The 16865-nt window shown below is 44.3% G+C and overlaps 1 protein-coding gene across 1 annotated transcript in view; it reads right to left on the bottom strand.

Annotated features, from left to right (window-relative positions):
- LOC125465716 (polycystin-1-like protein 1) overlaps positions 1-16865 on the bottom strand; it is a 282365-nt gene that overhangs the window by 11136 nt on the left and 254364 nt on the right. The window contains exon 62 of the mRNA XM_048559472.2: positions 2834-2998. Coding sequence (XP_048415429.2) covers positions 2834-2998 — 165 coding nt within the window. The remainder of the gene's footprint in view (positions 1-2833; positions 2999-16865) is intronic.

Below are 16865 nucleotides of genomic sequence, written 5' to 3'. Positions count from 1 at the left end.
GAAAAGATGTAGGAGAATCTAGAGTCACTCAATTATGACAGAAAGAGGGAGAATTGGTTTCTCACAAGTCTTTGCGTTGCAAGTCTTTGGAACTTTCTTCCTTAGCTATGGTTGTACTGCACGGTGGAACAGGCTTAAAGGATCAAGTGATCTACTTCTGCTCCTAATGTGTATATTCATATGATCTGCTATTTCAGAAGAGCTAGCATAGACATGAGGGGCTGAAAAGCCTCTTTTGTGCTGAATCAAAGATTTTCATAAATCTATTTTGGCTTTGACTTCAGTTACGCAAGTTACAACTGAACTACAAGGTATTATAAATGTCAGAATTGATTCTTTCCTGAGTAGTTAAAAAAGCAGACATTTTTTCATCTTTTTCAAACTATTTAACAGATGAGTGTGTTAATCTTTTCCGAAACTTGACTGCATTATTTTCACTGCAGCAGGAAAAGAATCATTTCCTTTTCCAGCACACAAAAATGACCTTACACATGCAAAATAAATGAACATGAAAGTGTTGTCATTATTCTGAAGTCATATTGGACCAAACAGCAATTTGCAAACAACATATCTTTTGACACCATAAGTTTCATTGCTGTTGATCAAGCACAATACAAGTATGTTTTTTCAGAATTATTTCAGAACAGCATTTACAATGGAAGTCTTCATCTGTGTCCAATTCTAATCAAGACCCAACTGCTCTCTCAATTCTGCAAATGCTCAGAATTTATGCAGCGAACATACACTTATTTAAATGTGCTGGCTCATCATCTAGCAGAATCTTTCAGTCCAGCATGCACAAGGTGCATCAAGCCATTAAGAGAAATCCCTCATCAGAACCAGAGCAATGTGAAAGAATTCTTGTCTCAATTTTCAGCCTCTAAACATCTTGCAGTGGAATATTGGCATAACAACAATAGTGTTTGTGAAAAGAATGATATCAATGAGACACTGGGAAAGGGAAATAGCTCTTGTTTACATTGGTGCTAACACATTTGAAGAAAACGAGATAAACTTGGCTACGTAAGAAGAAACTGAGCCATGTTGTGGAATAGAATACTGTGGTGGAAAGATCATGTCTATAACCTGATCAAGTGTATCCCAGGACATTGTGGGAAGTTAGGGAAAAAATTGTGGGGCCCTGAGCAGAAATATTTGCTGTATCTTTAACCACAGGTAATGGGCTGGAAGACTGGAGGGTGGCTAATGTTGTGCCTTTATTTAAGAAAGGCTGTAGGGAAAAACCTGGGTCTATCCAGCTGTGAGCCTGACATCAGTGATGAGTAAGTTGTTGGAGATGATTCTGAAAGAGAGGATTTACATGCATTTGGAGAGGCAATGACTGATTAACGATAGTCAGCATGGTTTTGTGAAAGGGAGATAGTATCTCACAAACTTGATTGAGTTTTTTTTGAGGGAGTAACCAAAAAGATTAATGAGAACAGAGCTGAGACATTGTTTATGTGGACTTTAGTAAAGCCTTCAACAAGGTAGGCTAATTAGTAAAATTAGATCATGTGGGATTCAGGATGACCTTGCCTATTGGATACAAAATTTGCATTATGGGAGGAGACAGAGGGTGTTGGAGGGATGTTTTTTGGACTGGAGGCCAGTGACCAGCCATGTTCCATGGTAATTAGTACTGAATTCACTTTTGTTTGTCATTTAGAAAAACAATGTGGATGACAATATAGAAGACACGGTTCATATGTGTGCAGATAACAACAAAATTGGCTGTATAATGTACAGTGAAGAAGGCTGTCTAAGATGACAAAACGACCTTGGTCATTTGGGTCAATGGGCCGAAGAGTGGCAGATGGAGTTTTTAATTTGGATGAATATGTGGTATTGCATTTTTGTAAAACAAACAAGGAATATTTTTAAGGCGAGAGCTGTAAGTTATAAAAAGAAGATGGGGGCTACAATTTTTTGAACACAGAAAGTGGTTCATGTGTGAAATGTACTGCCAGAGGAAGTGGTGAATTCAGATACAGTTACAATATTCAAAAGGCATTTTGGTAAGTACATGAACAGGAAGAGTTTGGAGGGATATGGGTCAAGTGTAGGCACGTGGGACTAGTTTAGTTTGGGAACACGGTCGACATGGACTAATTCGACCAAAGCATCTGCTTCCATGCTGTACGACTCTATGAGTCAAATCTTCGGCAAGGAATCCCAAACAGTTAACCTCCCAGGTGAGGATGGATAAGCTGGCTCCCCTTCTTTTTTAACTCAAAAGGTTAATTTAAAAATGATCCCTTTCCTTGTGGATGTCATATTTTAAGCGATGAGAACGTGCTGGAGGTATTGAAGTAAGCTCATACAGGTGGAGGGAGAAAGGGATTGGGGATGGTTAGGTAACTCGAAAGTAAAAATTGGAGGCATATAAGAGCAACAAAAGATGAAAGCATCAAGGCTATGTGGTATGGAGAAATGAGGAGAGGACCTTCCCTTTGGTAGAAGACTCAAAAGATGGGTTCAAGAAAGAGAGGAATAACTTAGATTCCAATTTTACCCCATTCATTCCTGTCCCATTTGCTTTCCTTTTGTTTCCAAGATGGAACTTCATTTCACTTCTGAAGACTCCTGCATTTTCATATTTTACTTTTTATCACCATCGACAGCAAAAATGGCAGGTAGTTTACTGCCGACATTTCACCAACACTACGTAGAACCAGAGCAATTCTAAAGTTTGACCCAAAATCTTCACGTGGACAAAACAGCTACGGGATTACGAAGACAAATATACATCCTATCACTGCAGGCTACAGTGAACTAGAGGTTCAGGATGACACTGTGGTATATTCTGAGTACAATGTATTTAGAGCTTTACATTTCCTTGAGTTGGATAATGGTCTGCTTCTTTGTTTCTGTTCCTTCCTGTGAAAGTCATTATCTTCTCTCGAGTGTAAACTCCAAATTCAGTGAATGTCACCAGGTGTCTACTTCGTGATGACTTCTTTGCCTCTTCTGCCAGTGAGGTGAAAATCCCTATGAACTGAAGCAGAGAAATGTGATTACAATAAACCTGCAATAAAGCTATTGTCACCAAATACCAGATCTTCACCTGGCATTGCTCACTTTGAGCTCAGGGTTCAACATACCACTGCTATGGAAATCAGTACGGCAAGAGAAACAGATTTACAAGGATCAGGAACACTCTGGACTCCATTTTATTCAGTTGGAGTCTCAGGATCTTGGAGTGAATGGAGGTAGACAGAGTTTTTCCCATTGTAGGAACAGCAACATAATTCTAAGTCAGGATGGTGTGTAGCTTGGAGAAGATCTTGCAGGTAGCATAATTTTAATATCAAACTGTTCCAGTACAGCTACTACACGAGCATCAACCCAAAAAATGAGAAAAATCCCCTGCTATGTCCTGTACACAAAAAAAAGACAAATCCAGCTCCATCATCAATTACTCCCCAATCAGACTACTCTCGATCATCAGAAAGATGATGGAAGGGTTAACAAGAGTACTATTAGTCAACGATAATAAAATGTGAGGCTGGATGAACACAGCAGGCCCAGCAGCATCTCAGGAGCACAAAAGCTGACGTTTCGGGCCTAGACCCTTCATCCGAATTATTATCACACTTTATTATCCCTTCAAATGTTTTCTCCTTTGTGGCAATATTGGCTTATTTTACATTTTGTTGCAACACAGAGACAGCCCAACTAAATCAACCTTTCTCCCCCTTCATATACAGCACAGCAAAATCAAGCCCTTCAAAGACCCTGAAAAGTTACTCAAATGGTCTCCGATCAGATTTTTGAATAACCAGTCCCAGACTTTGCATATAATCAATTCAACCCATTTTGTACTCCAAAACAAATGACTGACAATTCATTTAACATATAATAACTTCAGCAGAGAAAAAAATTAAATAACAGAGCAATTTAATAAATGTTTATGCTTGAAACCTGAAATATTTGTTTTCCGTGATAATAAAATGTGAGGCTGGATGAACACAGCAGGCCCAGCAGCATCTCAGGAGCACAAAAGCTGGTGTTTCGGGCCTTGACCCTTCATCAGAGCTCTGGTGAAGGGTCTAGGCCCGAAACGTCAGCTTTTGTGCTCCTGAGATGCTGCTGGGCCTGCTGTGTTCATCCAGGCTCGCATTTTATTATCTTGGATTCTCCAGCATCTGCAGTTCCCATTATCACTGATACTTTTAGTCAACACTTGCTTACCCATAAACAGTTCACTGACTTTCAGTTTTGATTCCACCAGGGCCACTCAGTACCTTACCTCATTGGAGCCTTTACTCAGAAATGGACAATCCAAGCTGAGCTTGGAGAGATAACAGTGACTACCTTTGACATCAAGGTGACATTTGACTGACTGCAGCGTTAAGGAGGCACAGCAAGATTGGAGTCAAAAGGAATCAGGGAGAAAACTCTCTACTGTTTGGGATCATTCCTCACATGATACCACATTCTAGTCCAACTAGTTGATTTGAAATCACAAGCTTTTGAAGCAGAGCCCCTTCTTCAGGTGCAGAGAGAGGACAGCACACAGACATAGTGTTTATAGGCAGAGGGATGAAGTGCAGAGAGATCAAAGGATCATACAGCTGGTGTGAGGTTTTTTTTAATTCATTCACAGAGTGAAGGCATCACTGGCCAAGAAGCAGTCGGCAATGGATTTATGGCTATCGGGCCATTAAAATAGGGGCGGCACGGTGGCTCAGAGGGTAGCACTGCAGCCTCACAGCGCCAGAGACCCGCGTTCGATTCCAGCCTCGGGCGACTGTCTGTGTGGAGTTTGTACATTCTCCCCGTGTCTGTGTGGGTTTCCTTCGGGCGCTCTGGTTTCCTCCCACAGTCCAAAGATGTGCAGGCTAGGTGGATCGGCCATGCTAAATTGCCCGTAGTGTTCAGGGGTGTGTGGATTATAGGGGGGTGGGTCTGGGTGGAATGCTTCAAGGTCGGTGTGGGCTTGTTGGGCCAAAGGGCCTATTTCCACACTGTAGGTAATCTAATCTAATTAAACTCTTAATTCCAGATTATATTGAATTCAACTTCCACCATCTGCCGTGGCAAGTGACCAAACCTAAAATGGCTGTCTGACTGCCTCCTGTTGAATCTTTAATCGTTCATCCATTCCGGCATTCTAGAAATTGCAGAAGCAGGATATGGAGAACTCTGTTAGAAAGGGGATGTGAGTTTCGACTGATTAAGGTGCGAATTCCAGAATCAATTTCAAGTCACTGCCCTGAGATAATTAAAGGTTTCATTAGTGTCTGCCTAACTTTGCAAACTTCAATCAGGCAGAGTAAAAGGAATATACAAAAGGTGACATCTCAGGTCAGAAACTGAACTATAAATTGTAAGGGGGAGAGATAATGGGAACTGCAGATGCTGGAGAATCCAAGATAACAAAGTGTGGAGCTGGATGAACACAGCAGGCCCAGCAGCATCTCAGGAGCACAATTGTAAGGCCTTGTTTAGAATCTGTCTCAGAATTTTAACTGGAATGAGGCTGGTTCTATTCTGAAAGCTGGAATTTATGAAATGCCACATTGACTGTCTGTGACTATAAATTGTGTGTTTCTCAAACAAAATAGAATGTTTCTGCAAAAAAAAAACCTCTTGGATGAAATAATTCACCCCATAGATATACTAATTCACCCCATAGATATACATGTGTGTGTGTGTGTGTGTGTGTGTGTGTGTGAGAGACAGAGAGAGAGAGAGTGAAAGACAGTGCATGAGTGAGAGTGCGTGCATGAGAGTGCACGAGAGAGACAGCGTGCGAGAGAGCATGTGAGAGTGAGCGTGCGTGTGAGAGTTAATACAAAACTGTTTAAACAAATTGATATGATCTCTCTACCTTAATTAATCAAGACAATGCTTTCAAAACAGGACAGTGAGGAAGATGTTACAGACACAAAATACAGTGTGGTGGGGTTTCATGTAGCACAACATAAACTCAACAACACGGTTGGCGCCATCTTCATGGGTACAGAATTTGGCTATCAGTCTCTGCTCAGTGATTCTGTGTTATTATGTACCCCAAAGTCTGTCTTGGAGGACGCTTACCTGAAGATCGGAGGTTGAATGTCCTCGACTGCTGAAGTATTCCCCCACTGGGAGGGAACATCCCTGTCTGGTATTGGTTGTGTGGTTTCCATTCATCTGTGGTCATAACATTTGCATGGTCCACTAATATACAATACCTTGGGACATCCCTGCCTGCAGTGTATGAGATAGACAACATTGGCCAAGTTACATAAGTATCTGCTGTGCACGTGGTAGGTGGTGTCCCACGTGTGATGGTAGTATCCAGGTTAAAGAACTGACATGTTTTGCAAAGTTTGCCATGACAGGGTTATGTGGTGTTGTGGTCAATGTTGCTTGAAGGCTGGGGAGTTTGCTGCAAACAAGGATCTGTTTAAGGTTTGGCAGCTGTTTGAAGGTGAGAAGTGGAGGTGTGGGGAAGATCTTGGCGAGATGCTCATCGTCATCGATGACATGTTGAAGGCTGTGAAGAACATGGCATAGTTTCTCCGCTCCAGGGAAATACTGAACAACAAAGGGTACTCTATCTGTCATATCCTGTGTCTGTCTTCTGAGGTAAGTCAAAACTGGCAATCGATGTGTTGAGCATCGTATCCTGTACTTAGGAGGGCATCTTTCAAAACTTTCAGGTCACATTCCTCCTCATCCAAGCAGAGCCTGTGTATACGCGGGGTTTGTCTACAGGGGATGGCTTTTTAAATATTTTTGGGGCAAAAACTCGAGGAATGCAGCACTCTGAGGTTATCCATAGGCTTGCGGTAGAGTGAGATACTGAAGGTGTCTGGTCTTGATGGAGATGCGTGTGTCCAAGCATGAGTCTGATTCTGAAGAGAAGTCCATGCGAAGCCTGATGGTGGGATAAAACTTGTTGATATCACTTTATAATCGTTTCAGTGATTCCTCACCATGAGTCCAAAGGAAGAAAATGCCATCAAAATATCTGGTGCACAGCAGTGGTTGGATGTCCTGTGTAGCTTGAACCTGTGCATGAAATGTTGGCACGCTGGGTGCAAATTTGGTCCCTATGGCTGTTCCATGTGTCTGATTGAAGAACTGATTGTCGAAGCTGAAGATGTTGTAGTTGAGGATGAAGTGGGTGCGTTATAGCACGGTGTCTGGGAATTGGCAGTTGGTGAGTACTGAGTACTGAGGCTTTTGCAGTGATGCTGTCCTCATGGGTGATGCTGGTGCAGAGTGCCAAAACATCCATTGTGACGAGGAACATTCCTGGTTAGACTGGTCTGTGGGTGTTGAGTTTCCGTAAGAAATCTGTAGCGTCACGACAGAAGTTTGGGGGTGAGGGGGGTGCTCCTTGTACATCAGAATTCATCAGGTGAACGAAACTCCAGGAATTCTTCCGCAAACCACAAAATGTTAGCAGCAAGCCCAATGAGACAACCAATGAACTGAAACAGTCAACAGAGAGATACGCAGTGCAGCAACCAAAGAGGAAGGAGTCAAATTTTCCCCCTCTGGAAGGCTGCTGCTCCAAGCTCGACATGTATGCTCAAGCTGTCAGGAGGTGTGTTAACACCAGATTCATCAGCCGCACTCACAAGGTCGTGCAAAACGTCACCCAGGCACAACGCAACGTCATCCGCACTGTCAAGACCAATCGCAACATTGTCATCACACCAGCAGATAAAGGAGGCACCACCATCATACGGAATAGAACGGACTACTGCAAGAAAGCATACCGACAACTGAACAACCAGGAACACTACAGACAGCTACGTGCCGATCCGACCAAAGAACACACCCATCAACTCAAGAGACTGATCAAGACTATTAACCTAATCCTTCAGAGTACCCTACGCACTCTCATCTCACGTAGTTCTCGTGCAGGGGGCTTCTGCTACCTTCCAAAGATACACAAAGCCAACAAGCCTGGATGTCCCATCGTATCAGGCAATGGGACCCTGTGTGAGAACTTCTCTGATGATATTGAGGCCAGCTTGAAACCCACTGTACAGGGAAATTCCAGCTTCTATCCCCTTTCTAAAGGAGTTCTCCATATCCTGCTTCTGCAACTTCTAGAATGTATGAATATTTAAAGATTCAATTTGATGGCAGCCAGCCAGCCATTTTAAGTTTGTTCATTCCACTCGCACCAGTTGTATGGTCCTTTGATTTCTGTGTCCTTCATCCCTCTGCCTATACACACTATGTCTGTGTGCTCTCCTCTCTCTGCACCTGACGAAGGGGCTACGCTCTGAAAGCTTGTGATTTCAAATAAACCTGTTGGACTAGAACCTGGTGTTGTGTGATTTTTGACTTTGTCCACCTCAGTCCAATCCTGGCACATCCAGATCATGGAGTCATTCCTTACAACAAGGAAGAAGTTAGAGGTCAGTCACCTCAGGTCCAGGACTTTTCCAGAGGGGTTCCCCAGGACAATGCCCTGGGCCTAACCATATTCAGCAGCTTCATCAATGACCCTCCTCCAATCATAAGGTCACAAGTGGGGATGTTTGCTGATGATTGCAAAATGTTTAGCGTCATTCGCAACTCCTCAGATACTGAAGCAGTCCGTGTTCCAGTACGACAAGATCTGGACAATATCCAGGCTTCAGCTGCAAAGTTACAAGTAACATTTGTGCCATACAAATGTCGGGCCATGACCATCTCCAAAGGATATAAAAGAACCAATGTTCCTTGACGACAGGAATGCTGCAGCATATAACTCTCCTCCTAACTCCCAAAATTTGTCCATCATTTACCAGGCCGAGTCACAAATGTGATGGAATACTCTACATGTGGTGGATGAGTACAGCTCCAACAACACTCAGGAAACTTGACAACCTTCAGAATAAAGCAGCTCATGTATTTGGCACCACACCCGGAGATACTTACTCCCTGCACCACCTAAGCACAGTAGCAGTAGCATGCACCTTCGACAAAACGCACTGCAGAAATTCACCATGGCTCCTCAGACAAAACCATCCTGAAGCCCAGTGGCAGCAGCTACACAGGAACACCACCAGTTCCTCTCTTAGCACTTCCCAGCCTAACCTGGAAATACATCCCCGTTGCCTGGAATCCTGGAACTCCTTCCCTCACAGCATTATGAGTCTACCTACACAGATCAGACTGTAGCAGTTCAAGACAGTGGCTCACTATTACCTTCTTGAGGAAAACTAAGGTTGGGCAATAAACGTTGGCCCAGCTGCATAGTCCACACTCCCAAAATGAATTTTAACAAAACGTAGTGGATGCAATCTTTAGAACCCCAAGCTAATACACTGAGAACATGGGGGACAACACTTGGGCAGCTGGTGGAATTTAAATTTGATCAATAAAATCTGAAATTAAAGATTAGTCTCAATAATGGTGGCCAAGTCATCAAAACCCATCTAGTTCACTAATGGCCTTTGGGGAAGGAAACCTGCCCTTATTACCAGGGTGACACCAGACCATCAGCAATTTGGTTTACTCTTAACTACCCTAAGAATTGGCCTAGGTAACCACTCAATTACTCAAGGGCACTTGGGGATAGGCAACAAATACTGCCAGCAATAGTCACATCCCATGAAATAATAAAGAAAAAAAGGTGTTCTGCCACCTGGGGCCTTTTACCTTCTAGGTACAGAGGTGACTGATTTGGAATCAGAGATAATGGGAACTGCAGATGCTGGAGATTCCAAGATAATAAAATGTGAGGCTGGATGAACACAGCAGGCCAAGCAGCATCTCAGGAGCACAAAAGCTGACGTTTCGGGCCTAGACCCTTCATCAGAGAGGGGGATGGGGGGAGGGAACTGGAATAAATAGGGAGAGAGGGGGAGGCGGACCGAAGATGGAGAGTAAAGAAGATAGGTGGAGAGGGTGTAGGTGGGGAGGTAGGGAGGGGATAGGTCAGTCCAGGGAAGACGGACAGGTCAAGGAGGTGGGATGAGGTTAGTAGGTAGCTGGGGGTGCGGCTTGGGGTGGGAGGAAGGGATGGGTGAGAGGAAGAACCGGTTAGGGAGGCAGAGACAGGTTGGACTGGTTTTGGGATGCAGTGGGTGGGGGGGAAGAGCTGGGCTGGTTGTGTGGTGCAGTGGGGGGAGGGGATGAACTGGGCTGGTTGAGGGATGCAGTGGGGGAAGGGGAGATTTTGAAACTGGTGAAGTCCACATTGATACCATATGGCTGCAGGGTTCCCAGGCGGAATATGAGTTGCTGTTCCTGCAACCTTCGGGTGGCATCATTGTGGCAGTGCAGGAGGCCCATGATGGACATGTCATCAAGAGAATGGGAGGGGGAGTGGAAATGGTTTGCGACTGGGAGGTGCAGTTGTTTGTTGCGAACTGAGCGGAGGTGTTCTGCAAAGCGGTCCCCAAGCCTCCGCTTGGTTTCCCCAATGCTACAATTGTCCCCACACCACCTCCCTCACCCCCATCCCAGGCCCCAAGATGACATTCCACATTAAGCAGAGGTTCACCTGCACATCTGCCAATGTGGTATACTGCATCCACTGTACCCGGTGCGGCTTTCTCTACATTGGGGAAACCAAGCGGAGGCTTGGGGACCGCTTTGCAGAACACCTCCGCTCAGTTCGCAACAAACAACTGCACCTCCCAGTCGCAAACCATTTCCACTCCCCCTCCCATTCTCTTGATGACATGTCCATCATGGGCCTCCTGCACTGCCACAATGATGCCACCCGAAGGTTGCAGGAACAGCAACTCATATTCCGCCTGGGAACCCTGCAGCCATATGGTATCAATGTGGACTTCACCAGTTTCAAAATCTCCCCTTCCCCCACTGCATCCCTCAACCAGCCCAGTTCATCCCCTCCCCCCACTGCACCACACAACCAGCCCAGCTCTTCCCCCCCACCCACTGCATCCCAAAACCAGTCCAACCTGTCTCTGCCTCCCTAACCGGTTCTTCCTCTCACCCATCCCTTCCTCCCACCCCAAGCCGCACCCCCAGCTACCTACTAACCTCATCCCACCTCCTTGACCTGTCCGTCTTCCCTGGACTGACCTATCCCCTCCCTACCTCCCCACCTACACCCTCTCCACCTATCTTCTTTACTCTCCATCTTCGGTCCGCCTCCCCCTCTCTCCCTATTTATTCCAGTTCCCTCCCCCCATCCCCCTCTCTGATGAAGGGTCTAGGCCCGAAACGTCAGCTTTTGTGCTCCTGAGATGCTGCTTGGCCTGCTGTGTTCATCCAGCCTCACATTTTATTATCTTGACTGATTTGGAAGATGCTTTACAAGTTGCCGAAGCACATCTTGTGTAGGGTATGCCCTGCATCATTTCTGCATAATTGTCAAAGGACTGATTCTTTATGGTAACAAATGGAATGCTAAACAAGTGGGCAGCTTTGCCTGGATGTTGTCGAGTTTCTTGAATGTTGTTGAACTGTGCTCCTCCAGGTAAGTGGGGATATTCCACCACACTCCTGACTGCGGCCTAGAGAGTGGTGGACAGCCTTTGAGGAATCAGGAGGTGAGTTACTCACTCTGCGAGAATTCCTATGACCTGTTCTAGTAGTTAATGCTTACATGGCCAATTTGTGTCATTTTTGGCCAATGATGAGCCACCAAATATTGATGGTGAGGGTTTGAGTGATGATAACGGTGTTGAACGTCAAGGGAGGATAGTATGACTCAACTTTTTGGAGACGATCACTGCCTCATGCTTATATGCTTTGATTGTTATAGGGTTTCTGAACATCGGCAATGCGCCCAGGATTTAGGAGTGATGGCTAATGAAAATGCAAAGACAGGAAATGTTCAAATTCTTTCGGGCATGAAAATAGTGTCTGAAGTGTTTGAGGCTGCAAGAATCTTGCAGCATTGGGAGCAGCATGGTTGATGACTTCTGTGGTAAACGTATCCATGTGAACGGGACTAAATTATCTCTAGTTCAGGCAATATATCAGTCTGCCAATCACATATTCCCTCAAGTCCTGTATACCTATTATCAAATTCCCATTGCCAAGCATAAGTTCCGATCTTTATGATTTTGCTGAGAGATATTGCAGTGAAAAATTGTAAACCTGCAAATACATAATTTCCTGTTATTTCTGCCAAGCACTCAGAATTTAGCTTTAGCGGGTTTATTGAATTGCACTAACTTTAATAGATATACCATCTTACAACAATAAAAATTCCCCTAATGGACTCAAAAGTCCATTATTCATGGAGATAATACCTTTTTATATAAAATTTAAGCTTCCATGGTTCAGGAAGATTTTTTACTAGTGTTGAGTATCTAATAAAAATCTAATCTCTGCATGTCAAAAAAATTGTCTTCAACCGTGGACTGAAAACACACAGTAACAGTTGTTACTGTATCCATGGCTTCTTCTCTTGATAACAGTTGTTTGTATTCTCAATGCTGTTTTTCACACAACAATGTGGAGTTACGTGGAAATTGCTACACAGAAACAGAGACAGTTTGACCCAAGCAGTCTTAAATGCTACTTATCCTTTAACACGACTGAAGTTCCAATCCTACACACAATTATCCAGCTATCATGTGTTCCTCAAATCATCTTTACAAAATATTCTGCATCACTGACATACAGTAAGGTTTCAATCCTGGAATAGGGGTGATCAGGGGTAATTTGTGCCGATACCTCTTGTGGGATGATGCTTATAAATTGGCACCTTTGGTTGTCCTTAGCCACATCGTACCTTACAATTCTCTCTCAGGTCACAGCTATTCTTTCCACAATGCACATCAAAGCCCAGCATCTTACCCTCGATCAGTACGGGACAATTGTACAGGGAAGCATTTACACTGTTCAAAGTGTTTTCCTTCATTCACCAGCATCAAAAATGAAAAGAAATCAAACAAGCAGAAGCTGCATTTGCCCCTTGCAACAGAAACAGACTGCCTGTCTGCTGAGCACTGACAGTTTTGCAGTCAACGAATGATCACTGAGTTCAGCTCTCATCTACTGGAACTAGGTGTCAATTATGTCCTGTCTGGCTACAAATATCTAACGCTGTGTGTATTTTATCACATAGAAGGCGATGTTCCTCCTGCTCAATGTCCTCGGAAGATGGTTCCTGCTCTGCCATCTCATCATACTCCATCTCATCCCGTCTTTGCTGCATTTGTGCAGAGCACAGAATACTAGGATCACACAGCACATTATGTCTGACTGTACTGCAAGGTGTACCTTCACTGTCCACACCCCACCCGCAACATACACACACACACACAGAATGGATTTACACAACCAAACTGTCGATCAAAGAATAAGCTTGCACTGTATCTCGGCTCTGCCTCAGTCAGGGGCTTGCACAATGGACTCATCAACCCCGGTCTTGCAGCAGTCTTTTTTTCAAATTCATTTGTGGGGCCTGGGTATCATTGGCTGGCCAGCATTTCTTGCCCATCCCTAGGTGCCCTTGAGAAGGTGGTGGTCTGTTGCATTCTTGAACCGCTGCAGTCCAACTGCTATGGTTTGACCCACAATGCTATTAGGGAGGGAATTCCAGGATTTTGATCCAGTGACAGTGAAGGAATGGCACTATATTTCCAAGTCAGGATGATGAGTGACTTGGAGGGAAACTTGGAGGTGGTGGTGTTCTCATGTATCTGCTGCCCTTGTCCTTCTAGATGGAAGTGGTTGTGGGTTTGGAAGGTGTTGTCTGAGGATCTTTGGTGAATTTCTGCAGTGCATCTTGTAGATAGTGCACACTGTAGCTACTGAGCATCGGTGGTGGAGGGAGTTGATGCTTGTGGATGTCATGCCAATCAAGAGGGCTGCTTTGTCCTGGATTGTGTCGAGCTTCTTGAGTGTTGCTGGGGCTACACTAATCCAGGAAAGTGGGGAGTATTCCATCATGCTCCTGACTTGTGCCTTGTCGATAGTGGGCAGGCTTTGAGGAGTCAGGAGATGAATTACTCACTGCAGAATTCCTAGCTTCTGGTCTGCTCTTGTAACCACTCTGTTAATGTGATGGGTCCAGTTGAGTTTCTAGTCAATGGTAACCCCCAGGATGTTGATAGTGCAGGATTCAGTAATGGTAACACCAATTAATGTCAATGGGTGGAGGTTAGATTGTCTCTTATTGGTGATGGTCATTGCCTGGCATTTGTGTGGCATGAATGTCACTTGCCACTTGTCAGCCCAAGCCTGGATATTATTCAGACGGTATTGCACGTGGACATGGACTGCTTCACTATCTGAGGAGTCACAAATGTTGCTGAACATTGTGCAGTCATCGGCGAACATCCCCACTTCTGACCTTATGATGGAGGAAAGCTCATTGATGAAGCAGCTGGAGATGGTTGAGCCTAGGACACTACCCTGAGGAACTCCTGCAGAGATGTCCTGGAGCTGAGATGATTGACCTCCCACAACCACGACCATCTTCCTACGTGCCAGGTATGACTCCAACTACCAAAGCTTTTGTCCCCTGACACCCATTTATTCCAGTTTTGTGCGAAGATCTGTGTGAAGTCTGTCCCATTTAGCACGGTGATAGTGCCACACAACACAATGGAGATTGTTCTCAATGTGAAGGTGTGACTTCATCTACAGATGCCTTACAAGTCATCCTTTTAAGGCATCTGGCCTCTCAAATGAAGAAGGAACATTACAGTTCTCCAGGATATATGTATCATGGTAGCTCCCAGGTTCCCTGGTGAGGACTAAAGTAAGCAGCATCATTAAAAAAAAATCAATTCGGGCAGACTTCAAAAAAAGAATGGACCAGATGAGCAAGGAAGGGGCAGAAGGACTGAAGATCAGATGAACCAAAAGTGGCAGGACAAGATAAGAACTTCTACCCCAAAAACCACAGTGATCTCCAAAGGAAGTAGAAGATGTGTTTTAAAAGATGTTTGAACGGTGTTGGGGGCATAAACATGATCTGGTGGGGAAAAACCCAGCAGCAGCATCAGAATTTGAGCAGCTGTCAAGGATGATTCTCTGAATTGCACGCAAAATTTTCCTCTGAATAAACTAACATATTGACTGTAAATTTATTGGGTTTTAGCAGCAATTCTAGCAGACAGTCAACAAATTAGCATGGTTACATACTGGACCACAGAGGAGTACAGTGAAACACTCAGATGCTACGCATTTGATATGTTGCTTAACAGCCTCAATCCATGCCCCGCTGCTGCTGTGACATAAGGATCCTGTGCTGAGCATCGGATTGGACCAACCCCACTGGTTTTCTCAGCTTCAGCTATCGTCAAGCTCCCCCTGTCAGGGTTACTCTCTTCTGGAGAGAAGTACATCTCTGCTCTTCCGGATTGTATGTTCATGTCCACTTTTCTAGCCTGCAATTGATTCTGCGCACCTCCTGGATCTTCATTCCAACAGGAATTCCTCTATCCGAATCTGGTGTTAACACACCATACAGCCTTCCAAAACATGGACCAGAATGGCAAACTGTCTCTCATTTTCATGTGAATGTTCTGTAGTTTCCTTCACTGTCCTGAACCCTGATGTGACTTTTACCTCCAGCAAGATTTTGTTTTCCCCTTGATGCAGCAATACCTATGCAGATAACATAAGAAACTAGGTATGGTATTGATGATGCAAGCAGACACTTATTATAGTTAACTTCCATACAAACATGACATTCCTCAGACATACAGTGCTTTGGGCTAATGACAAGATAATAGAATACAACCGAGGAACATACGTTTCGTAGTGTGTCATGCTTTAAGTGATCTGAAGTAAGATGGAATGCAAGATATTTCTACTCTTAACTACCATAATGGTATCATACAATGATCATGTCATGAGCATGTTTCTAGAAGTATATCACCATAGTTTCCACGATACTTAACACATGTTGTTCATTGTTTCCTCCCAGGAAATTTGTCCCACCTTCCTGAAGTTATTTGCAGAGCCGCATTCTGACTGTCAGCCACAAGGTGGTATTGGATTGGAGTCCCGAGACAAGCACAGAGTAGCACGGTGATAACAAAGTGTGGAGCTGAATGAAGACTACAGGCCAAGCAGCTGCTGTGTTCATCCAGCTCCACACTTTGTTATCTCGGATTCTCCAGCACCTGCAGGTCCCATTATCTCTGATCACAGAGTAGCATGGAGTTTGTGCAGCTCACTCCTCCCTCCTCCTCCTCCCAGATACGGTATGTTTCCCCCGTCCCTGCTCCTCAAACCCCACCAGTCTGTATATTCAATTATTCGCTTCCTGTCATTTCTATCATATTCAATGTGAAGTCACCACCAAACCCATCCTCTGTCATAGACCACTCCCAGCCTGGCACCCTGGTCCCTCCTCAAACACACATTACACGCCATCCCATGGCACCTTCCAATGTAATCGCAGGAAATACAAAACCTGAGCTTTGATCATCTTTGCACTGTCCAATGCTCCACTTTGTGGCTGACAATAAAGAACAGATTTACATGTACATCTCTCAATTCTGTATTCACAGCTGGCAAAGTGGTTTGATCTTTATTTGGGAAAACAAATGCATTTTTAGTGAGTGCCTTGTAGAATCCCTCCTGTCAGTCCACAAGCATGACCCCGAGCTTCCAGTTGCTTGTTTTTTTTTTAAAAGTTCAATCCCTGGTTCTCACACACAAGGTCTGTCCTTGGCCTGTTGCACTAGCTTCAGGAAGACTACCATCTCATCATCTTCTGTAGGCTCTTTATGTCCTCTCAAGTCAATGAGTTTAACAATTTCAGACTGTATACTCTGTTCTCCAATTTGATTTCCTTACTGCCACATGATGATTTGAATCTTGTCTATCATCATTTGTTTTAGGACAGAGTTGCTCTGTAATGTTTTACATTTTACTACAACCATTACTGCTTCCTTTGCCTTTGGCAATTAATCCCTCCTGCCTGTTAGCTTATCTCAGACCTACCTCCCAATTCACAAAACTGTGCTTTTGGTGAA

This window comes from Stegostoma tigrinum, chromosome 2 (genome assembly GCF_030684315.1).
Source record: "Stegostoma tigrinum isolate sSteTig4 chromosome 2, sSteTig4.hap1, whole genome shotgun sequence".
Classification (NCBI taxonomy): domain Eukaryota; kingdom Metazoa; phylum Chordata; class Chondrichthyes; order Orectolobiformes; family Stegostomatidae; genus Stegostoma; species Stegostoma tigrinum.
The sequence above is the reverse complement of the archived record's forward strand: the minus strand, read 5'-3'. Positions and strand labels throughout refer to the sequence as shown.